At 36.6% G+C, this 10,705-nt stretch overlaps 1 protein-coding gene across 1 annotated transcript; it reads left to right on the top strand.

Moving 5' to 3' along the window:
- The first annotated feature begins 233 nt into the window (after window positions 1–233).
- Window positions 234–1,172, top strand: LOC146999518 (uncharacterized protein F54H12.2-like). Its single transcript, XM_085810176.1, has one exon. It carries the CDS (start codon window positions 234–236, stop codon window positions 1,170–1,172), a length of 939 nt encoding a protein of 312 aa, XP_085666302.1.
- The last annotated feature ends 9,533 nt before the right edge of the window (window positions 1,173–10,705 follow it).

Here is a 10,705-nt window from a genome sequence, read left to right as displayed (position 1 = left end):
AGAAGCTTTACGGACTGGAACACAGATTGCGAACGACGTATAGTCGGGCGAAAATTTTAATGTGTCCCTCAAAACCAGATCTAAAAAAGCTGGAAAAAATTAGCGAGGAAAGCAGTTCAGAAAGCAGACGAGATGATCGGTCATGGAAGGTTTAAAAGGAAGCGCAAAACCCCCAAACGCTTCATTTCGTCTAAAGCCAGGAAGGTGCAACGACGTGATATTTTTGACTCGTAATGGCTTTTCTGTTAAAAGATTCTCCAGAATGCGCAAAATCCGAACTGGATTTATTTTCGTTACCTCCCACTCAAACAGTGATAGAAAAAGGTCAGTGGGTTGAATTTCATCCATTAGCCAATGTGTCGGAAGGAAGTCCTGTTGAATTCAATGTTTCTGGAAGCGGAGACGAATACTTTGACTTATCACAGACACAACTCTATGTGAAGGTGAAAATTTTAAAAAGTGATGGCAAGCCTATCACCGCTGAAAGTAAAGTAGGACCTGTCAATCTGTTTTTACATTCCATGTTTTCACAAGTGGATATTAGTTTAAATGAAAGACTTGTTTCTACCAGTAATAACACTTATCCCTACAGAGCCATTATAGAAAAATTACTGAATCATGGATTTGATACGAAAACTTCGCAACTTTCATCAGAATTGTTTTTTAAAGATACAGCAGGACGTATGAATGTTTTTGATACTCAAGATACTCAGCCGAACGAAGGATTCAACCAACGAGCAGAATTGTTTAAACTGAGTGCCTCAGTCGATATGATTGGCCGGTTGCATTTGGATATGTTTCATCAAGAAAGACTTTTGTTGAATATGGTGGATATGAAGATTAAACTCATACGCAGCAAACCCGAATTTTGTTTACTGGGAGATGGTGAATTTAAAGTCGTACTCGAACATGCTTCTTTGTTTGTAAGAAAAGTGAGAGTTAACCCTGGTGTTGTGCTAGGACATGCAAAAAGCCTAGAAAAATCAACAGCCAAATATCCCATTCAAAGAGTACTATGCAAAGCCTATTCCATTCCCACTGGAAATATGACTTTTATTCAAGATAACATTTTCATAGGCCAAATGCCTAATCGTATTGTGGTGACTTGCGTCGATAATGATGCCTTCAATGGAAACTATAAAAAGGTCTCCTTTCGAATTCAAGCCTTATAATATGAACTTAATCGGCGTTTATGTAGATGGTCAACCGGTACCTCATAATCCTCTTCAACCTAATTTTGAGAAAAACCATTTTATACGAGCTTATCAGAATTTGTTTACAAATGCAGACGACCGAGGATTTTACCTTTCAAGATCAGAATTTTCAAATGGATATTCCTTATTTCGCTTCGATTTGTCACCTGATCTTTGTGATGGCTCTCATTTAAATCTGATTCGACACAGCAACTTAAGATTAGAAATAAAATTTGACAGTCCTTTAGAACAAACTGTTACCTTATTAGTGTATGCTGAATTTGAAAATTTGATAGAAATCAATAAAGCTCGAAATATTCTGTATGATTTTGGAAACTGATGAATTCATCACAGATTCATCAAATCTTATCTCGAGATCCTATTTCTTCGAGATATTATGCGGGTATTTTCCCATCTGACAAAATACCTGTGATTCAAAATTTTCCCTGTGCACTGGTGCGGACGGACTGGTGCATACGGACAAACATGATGAAAAAACATGAAACTCATTGGCTAGCTGTCTACCTTGCAGATCAACAGACTCTTGAATTTTTCGACTCTTATGGACTCCCTCCTGAAGTATATGGAGAAGATATCGCATCCTTTGTCAAGAAATATCGTCATGTTCGCTGGAACAAGATTTCGCTTCAAAGTTTAACTTCTAATGTATGTGGACAATATTGTATTTATTTTATTATTAAACGATGTCAAGGACTCTGTATGGAACTCATTGTATCACCGTTAACCGGAAAGAATTTTGATTTCCGAATATTTCAATTTGTCAAGAAAAGATATGGTGTAAACATGATTTTTAAAAAATAAAGTTGTTTTAATTTGAAAAATTGTGTCTTGTATTTCTTTTGTGTTGTTTCTACATATATTTAAATAAAACTCGTGTAACAACAATTTAGATAACACATTTTGGGCTATAAAAGGGCTCTCCATACACAGTGTGAGCACAGTGTGTTAAACATCACGAACATGGAAAGACAAAAAATTGTTGTTGTTATTTTGTAAGGATCTTAAGTTTTACTAACGTTTATTTTATTTTAAATCTTTACTATCACTTCTTATTTTCTACTTACGGCCAGAATTAAAAGCGTTAACTTATTTATGCAAAATTTGTCTGGCGAACGCCAAGTACTTAAGTTGTGGCTTTTTGCCAAGCGAGAGAGAGGAAGGAGTTAGTCGAAGCAGTCCGCTTGCCTTAGAAGTTTTACTCGGTTGCTGGTTGCCTTCCAGGCCAGAGGTTTAATCCTCGTGATAATTTTAAACGTATTGTAGTGTTAACAGTTCTCTGTACTACATACGGCTTCCTGTTAATATAAGGCCAATATTCCACGTTTATTATTCCAAATTTAAGTTAGAGTTTAGTTATATTTTTATATTCTTACGTTCAGACCACAAGTAGTTGGTCTCTGTATTCCGAAGTACGGAAATTATTGTAAAGAGTGAAAAATAAAGGGTTTTGTATACCCTTCTTGTGTATCTTGTCTACTTCCCACAGTTATTGAACATAGCTTTAGTAAGCTCCCTGTTCCGAGTCAGGTCCCTGCATGTTCCCAAAGAAAGTAAGGCGGAGCATTGAACCTGATAATTTTAGTTTTGTGTATTTTTTCAAGTATGGCCCTCCTAATTTGGACTCCTCCAATGGACATCTAAACAAGATTTCAACTGTTTTCAAAATAAAACAACACTTAACATTTATAAAATTTATCAAAAGATTGATTCAATAGGTTTTATCAAGTGCCACGAGTTTTCCAATTTTTATTTAAATCACACACATTGCGGAGAAACAATTTGTGAATGCGTTCAAAGCTCTTTAAATGTTTTCAAAAATCACTGTTTGGAATTTACGGAAAATATTGTGGATTCAAGGAGCGAATGTCTTCTGATTGCCAATATACTTAAAGGCTGTTTAGAGATTTTCTGTAAAGTATAAAAGTCAATATTTTCTTGTTCCTGTCATTTACAAAAATGGAACTGTCCAAGTTAGTATATCCTTCTACTTGTCTTCTGAGCGGACCTACCGGTTCGGGAAAAACATTTTTTGTGCAGAAATTGATAGATCATAAAATGTTCCATCCTATGCCGACCAATATTATTTATTGCTACGGAAGTTATCAACCTCTTTTTAATTCCATGAAAAATGTTAATTTTGAAGAAGGATTACCATCTAACCTGCAGACTCTTCAAAATGCTTTAATTATTATAGACGATTTAATGTCTGAACTAGCAAGCGATACACGTTTAAGCAAACGTTTTACAAAAGGAAGTCATCACCGAAACCTTTCAGTCATTTTTATAACGCAAAATCTTTTTCACCAAGGCAAGGAGATGAGAAATATTCATTTAAATTCCCATTACCTTGTCCTATACGAAAATCCTAGAGATAAAAGTCAAATTATGCATTTAGCTAGACAAATGTTCCCCGGAAAAGTAAAGGCCTTTCAAGAAATTTTTCAGGATGCTACTTCAAATCCTTTCAGTTACTTGTTGATTGATTTACCACCTGAAACAAGTGAAACGCTTCGCCTTCGTACAGGCATCTTTCCTGGAGATAAATGCTATGTCTACCAGCCCCGATAGTTCATTTTAGTTTGAGGCGTCGAATGGCTAACATGTCTTCTCCCATCGTGATCGATTTCGAAGGTTTTCAATGGATGCCTCATTGGTACGTTGTTAAAGAATTAGCCTTGTATTCTGTGCATGAAGGATATCACAGTTGCTGGTCATTTTTACCTCCTCAACCTTGGAAAACATTATCACGATCTCAGCAAAAGTGTTTTGCTTGGGTCACAAGAAATCGTCATCACATGAATTGGAGTGAGGGTGTATTACCTTATACTCACCTTCGTATTATTTTGCAGTATTTGTCATCTGTTTATTCTGTCATATACGTGAAAGGGTTAGAAAAGAAATTATTTTTAGAAAATTTATTAGGTAGAGACATCATAAATCTAGACTGTCCTAAGATAGAGAATTTAAAAAAGAAAAGTTCTTTAACATGTTCGATTCATGCAAAAGGATTTAATTGCTGTGCTTTAACCAAAGCGGCTGCATTTGCTACCTATATAAAAGAAAGTGTGCAGGAAGAAGAGTTCATTTGTCATCAGAATGTCTCATCAGAAGGATGTGGATTATCTAAAACTATTAGGAAAAAGTCGAATAAAAGCAGCTCTACTGAAAAAGTGCCAAAATCATCTCATCAAATCAGTTTGTGAATGCGTTTTAAATCTTCTAAAAGGAAACGTACCCATCACAAAACGCGTCAAAAAATCGACTCGTACCATTCAAAAGAACTTTAAGAAAACTAGCGGACAAAAATTACCTCTTTTTAAGAAAAGGCGTCTTTTGGTTCAAAAAGGTGACGGTTTCCTATCTTTCCTGATTCCTGCAGCAGTCAGTGTCTTATCCTCCCTTATCCATGGAACACAGTAAGAAATTTGCGCTGGTACCCCTGGATCGTATGCAGCAATCTGAAGATGAACATTTGAGTGATTTAGACACACAAATTTAAAACATCTTAAAAAAGAAAATGGACGATGAAGAAAAGTCTAAATTGTACATCCAAGTTCTGCAAAAGTATGTTACATTTCCTCATGTGAACACTTCCGAAGAACAATCGCCTGAACAACGTTCTGAGAAAGATATAGAAAAAGAAATTATGCAAACAGTTCCTGTGAAGCAGAAAAGAACGGCACAGAAAATAATAGATTTTCTAAAAGAGTATCAGATTTCCTGGACACAGAATAAAGAACTCATTCTGGATGATCATGTGTTTTCTGGCTCTGACATTGTTCAGTTGATAAACTTTCTGTTGAGAAATAGAACTCAAAAACCTTTTGTCTTTGAACAGTTTAAAAATGTACTGAATGTTAACAACTTTCCTCAAGACTTTGTCAAAAACAAACATTTAATGAATGTAAAAACTATGTATGCTAGACCTAAAAGAAAATCCTCTTTGCAGCTGTGGCTAAAATTGTAATGACATGTGTAATACTTTGAGATATGAATAAAAGTTAATTTCTAATTATTTGTGTTATGTTTTTCTTTCTAATTAAACTAACATATAATAATAATTTTTGAAAAAATATAACAATTTTCTTAAAATAATAAAAACTTACCTTTCATGTCATTCTTTGAAAAAAGAAAAACACCATAATTTTCAAACTTCTGTTTATTTTTTATCTAAATAAGTTTTTACACGCAAATACTGTGCATAACATCTTTTTACATACAAACATTTTTTGTACATACCATACATTTTTACAAAAGTTATTTTCAAAACCCAAATGGTAAGGTGGTCAAGTCCTGTTGGATCACCCTTTTATCCAACACAATTCTGTACAGTTTGATTTCCGGTTTATTCACCACCTTTCTTCTCTTCGCTTCTCGGGTGATTTTGCAGGGGTTGTGGAGAGAGATGATCTCACTTCGGTCGAGGCTGCAGACCAGACTTTTAATGGCTTCAAAATTCAGCAACTGGGAATTCCGGAAGTTCAATGAAAATCCTCGGACTTTGCAGCAGCTTTTCCCAGTGGCCGTCTGGTATGCGTAGTTTTTCGGTCCTCCTGAAAAAATAAAATATCATGAGAAAAAAAGAAATAGAAAAAACATTAAACATTTTTTTGGTACATATTAAATAAGGAACGTATTAAAGGTGTTTACCTGACACGAAGGTTTCGATAACATCTCCGTCCAGTTCGTCGGTAAATTCTCCTAAGAAGTTTCCTAAGGGGGATCGTTGCAACCATTCGAGGCATAGATGATGGAATCTGTGTCGTGATACAGGACATCTCGACCCAGCTTCTCCATTTCACTATACAGCTTGAGACGAGTCCAAGCTGTCGTAAAAGTTGCTAGAAAAATGTTGGTCGAGGCATCCTGCGGTACAAACTCCTTTGAAGATTCCCAGCAAATGGCAGCCACCTCAGGCGTGGGAAGAAAGACATCCTTGATCTGAAAATAAAAGAAGAATCATAAGTTAACAGTTCAAAATAGTCATGAGTTAACAGTTTGAAACACACTAAGCTTATAGATGGATAAAATCGATAAGAAAACTTACTTTTTTAGTAGGATCCGCCAACATCTTATTAAAGTCTGGCACCGTATGTACGTAGGTCAGTTGCGCTTTGTTGACGTTCATGCCCCATCTGAAACAAAAATTCAACATAAATCACAAAGAATTAAAAATGTTTACAAAAAATTTAAGTCCAAAAGAAATCATCTTACCTGCCCCAGAAACTGTTTAGGGCCAACTTGGCAACTTGTCGACGCCCAGGGTTCTTGGAAATCTTTCCAGCGTCCAACTTGACGCCCTCTCTTTCTTCATACTGGCGAATATACTTTAATTTGTCTTCAGGCGTAACACACTCCGAAGGCCAACCGCTACTTTCCTGTTTGATCTTCAGAAAGAGATCAATGTAGGAACGAAACAGGGAAGTAGACGATTCTTTGAAATGATAGACTTCGTAAATCTAGAAAATAAAGAATAAATTTCAGTTATGACAAAAGATTTTAAATAAATTTGGGTTATGACAAATAATTTAAATAATCTTTTGAATATTTACATGTGTGACGCGGTAACCTTTCTTTATCGCCAGCTTGACTTCTTCCGATACCCATGTTCCGACAAGAGCTCTTTCATCGTCTGTGTGGGTACAGGAAGAATGAGACTGTAGAAAGGCACAAGTCCAACACAGGGGAAACATGAGCTTCTTCCTACACCGATAGGGCAGTACCGGGAGATAGAGGTTCCGAGGAGGAATCACACGGCACTGGAGAAGTCCAAAGTAATTTTCTATATCCCCAAAGCTTTCCGTAATGATTGTTGGATGTCCTACAGGGTTGACGCAATATTTGTTCACCTGTGAATTAAAACAAAAAGTCAAAAAAACATACATAAAAATCAGAAAAAACACATCATCCATGAAAAGGTTTTAAAATAATAAAAAAGTACGAACCCATGGATAGAGGGATGTGAAATTCACATATTTAGCGTCTTCCTCGTGGAACAATTTGAGGGCATTGGTCCGTCCTCCGAAAAATGAATCTCGAAGATTAAGCCGGTCCCTCAGATGGTGTTGCTCCAGGAAAGCTTGGAGGTCTGGATTTTCCTCCTTCTCTCTTTGAAATTCATGCTCCCACATTTCGATGACGTGGAAACCCTGGGTGCGAAGCTTTCGTGTGGTCTCTTCCGTTTTCCGTTTCTCTCTTGTCATGGAAACCCCTTTTAGTGGATGAATGACATCACCGTCATAACAGGAACTACACCCGTGGAAGAAACAGCCCTAAAATAATACAAATATATTAATAGTGTTCCACCTGTAAATTAAACATTAAAAGTGTAAAATCATTCAAAAGAATCATATAGAAAAATAATTTACTTTTTACATACCTGAAACTGATAGACGGTTTGTGTTGCTTGGCAGAAACCGTCTACCGAGACTCCGGCGATTCTATGATCTCTGGCTCCGTTCAACGCATGTTGAATGGCAATGCCTTCCGAAGCAGCAACAAAGTCTAACCACCGGATCGAATCAGGGCTGTAATTCGTTGAGTTGACGTAGCCGTGTGTGGGCACCATGGCAATCGTGTTGGGCTGAATGTGGCCACTCCGATACGTTGCCATACAGGCTGACGCAATGGTCACGTATCTGAAAAGAAATTAAAAGGATGGTATGAGACACTAAACATAACATAATTGTAAACATGATTAGAACAGAATGAGAAAATAACTTACTGGAATGGATCCACACCCGCCACATCCAAAAACTGGGCTCGAAACTCCAGACAATAGCGGCGAAGAATATCCACGTCCGATCTATTAAAAGAAAAAATGTTAAAAATACGAAATATAAAAAAAAATAAAATAAAAATGAAACAAGAAGAAAAAATTATACCTGCAATAGGCCAGCATCTCGTCTTGAAAGTTAAACACGTCCCCCTTGTGTGCTTCATGTCAGGACAGAAATGTATGTCGGGCTGAAGTGCTCATGGTATCCGGGCTGTAATAGTGGGGGGTCCGGTAGCGGTCCGACATAACTCTGGTTTTCCCTCGAGTTAAAGAGATGAGGGAAGTATCCTTTCTTTAACTCGCTGAGACCGAAGCACCCCGGTAGTTTGGCCAACGCCATCGGTAAAAAGTTTAACGAATCTATGACCCGAATGTTGAGACTGGGGTGTCTTACACTCATGATCATAGACCCGTTAGGGATCACCCCCGGCGCTGTGCCTTGCTCTAGGAGCCAGGCCATCACGAACTGTCCGTCAAACCTGTAAGTAAAAAAACATGAATAATATTGAAAAAAATAGTCGTACTTATAAAGCATGCAAACTATGGTATTTTTAACTTACCCTTTCATGTTATGAGCCACGGCGGTGAAGCCCTTGTGCTGTGGGGTGAACAGCCAGGCGCAGAAATCTTTCAGCCAGGCGCAGAAATTCGGGCTATGCGGAACACTCTCTCTGTGCCGTCGGCATACTGAGCCACCGCGAAATTTACGAGATGCTCCCCCCAAGACTGGTCCGTTTCAAAGTCAAAGAAAATGAACTTATTCTCAAACTTCTTCGGAGCAACACGTCGTAAATAGCAACGGTGCTCAGCAGCCTAACATATTATACTTTTAGTTTCGCACATTTAAATATTCTGGCACTTTTTTAGGAAACTACACATATTCGATTACATTTGGATATCAAACATTTTACTTTAATTGTATATTGAATTCCTACATACAAACAGATCACGAATATAAATATTTTCGCTCTAGTGTAGAACTGAGTGCCCCTTCGCTTCACGACAACTTTTTTAAATTTTGGCGATGAAACCTTACTTCTGGTTACCATGATAGTTTTAACTCTGTTTTAGCTTCCTGATTTTATTTAAATGAAAATAGATTGATGTGTACATGGGCAAATTTAAGGCAGTGCACAATGCCTAGTTTGTGCAATTCTAGGATTTTTTTTTAAGTGAAAACAGATCAATGTGTTCATGGACACAGAGTCTGTACAATTCTTTGACTTCTTATTTTTGTTTTGTGTAGCGACCATCAAGAAATTGTACCTTCCTGGTGCCGATCTTGGCATCAAAAAAAGAATCGCCAAAAAACAAGGGGCACCCAATTGTAAACTTTTACCAATATTTTGTGTATTTGAAAAAAAATATATATAAGTGAATACATACACAGCAAGCCTTTTGAAGCGTTCTTCTTCATCACCCGCATCAATATCCATTGAAGTCTCGGAACTTTTAAAAAGAAAAGCACACGGTAAATAACACATTTGTTCATTGGCGCAAACACAACCAGCGAATCAGCTTTACGTTTCAACGTTGCCAAATCGCGCAATTTTCGACAAAACTATGCTGCCAAAATTCATGTGCTTGCGTTTTTGGGAAATTTTCGCTGCTCTTTTTTCTTAAACGCACATATGTTAAAATACCTTTTCTATTAAAATTAATTTATATTAAAAAGATCTTGCCCCCCAGATGGTATAGTGTTTAGGAGCTACTCTAATTTTTCATTATTTAATTTCTTCAAATATAATGCAAGACTCTAACATTTGGTGGCAACAGTTTGAAAAGTAAAACGAACATTTATAATAGTGATTCAACGGGGAGATCAGAGATCATTATTCGTTAAGTAGTGTTCGACCCGAGGGCCTTTACCACTACATGTTTATCAATCCCCTAAGGACCTGTAAAAGTTCGTTAAATTCCATAAACTGGAAAAGTCGTATGCATTTGTAATAAAAGTGCAAAGTCTTCAGTAGTGAAGAAGTTGATCAGGGGTGACGCTGTAGCCTTGGCTACTAATGTTTAAAATTAATTTATGACTAGTAACAGCATGAATTATAAACAAATAGCTAAGTTATTGCATTTTATTTTCCAGCTATCGAAATGCGACGCTACGAGCAACGTTTTGAAACCAAAACCTAGCAATCATGAATCAGAACTAGAACTAGTTGCCATTCAGCATAAAGAAATTTAAATATAAATATGAATATTAACAAAATATTAAAGTTAATTTTATAAAATAATTAAACACATGAACAAATATATGAAATAAAAAATAATTATTTCTCATGCAATAACTGGGCCACTACACTACTCCCCCACCAGTAACTAAGTTACGTTACGAAGATGGAGAAATAGGTAGTAACTAGTATTGCAGTGTTAACCACTATCAAAATAATTTAGTCAGTCCTTGAATCTAACAGGTAAACGTATAGTTCTGCCTGTGCGAGAAGGTTTTTGATTCACATCCGAATTTGAGTCCGGTCTCTGCAAATTACTGTAGTCAGGTTGTATCAACTGAGAATTTTCCTCAGCTAAAATATATGCTGGTTTCAGGCGATCCAGGGATACATTAACATGTTTTCCTTTTGTGCTAATAGTAAAATATTTGTCCTTGCGATCAATAACAGGAAATGGTCCTTCATAAGGAGGTTCCAAAGGTTTTTTTTATCCGATCTATTCGCTGAAACACATGAGAACAAGTTTTTAAGTCTTT

This window comes from Stegodyphus dumicola, chromosome 1 (genome assembly GCF_044657685.1).
Source record: "Stegodyphus dumicola isolate Sdum_Otavi_A_Nest chromosome 1, ASM4465768v1".
NCBI classification, from domain to species: domain Eukaryota; kingdom Metazoa; phylum Arthropoda; class Arachnida; order Araneae; family Eresidae; genus Stegodyphus; species Stegodyphus dumicola.
Note: the sequence above shows the minus strand (reverse complement) of the source record. Positions and strands in the feature narration are given on the sequence as shown.

Excerpts from the sequence above, each read along its gene's own strand:
- LOC146999518 (XM_085810176.1), top strand. The coding sequence starts at position 234 with ATGGCTTTTCTGTTAAAAGATTCTCCAGAATGCGCAAAATCCGAACTG.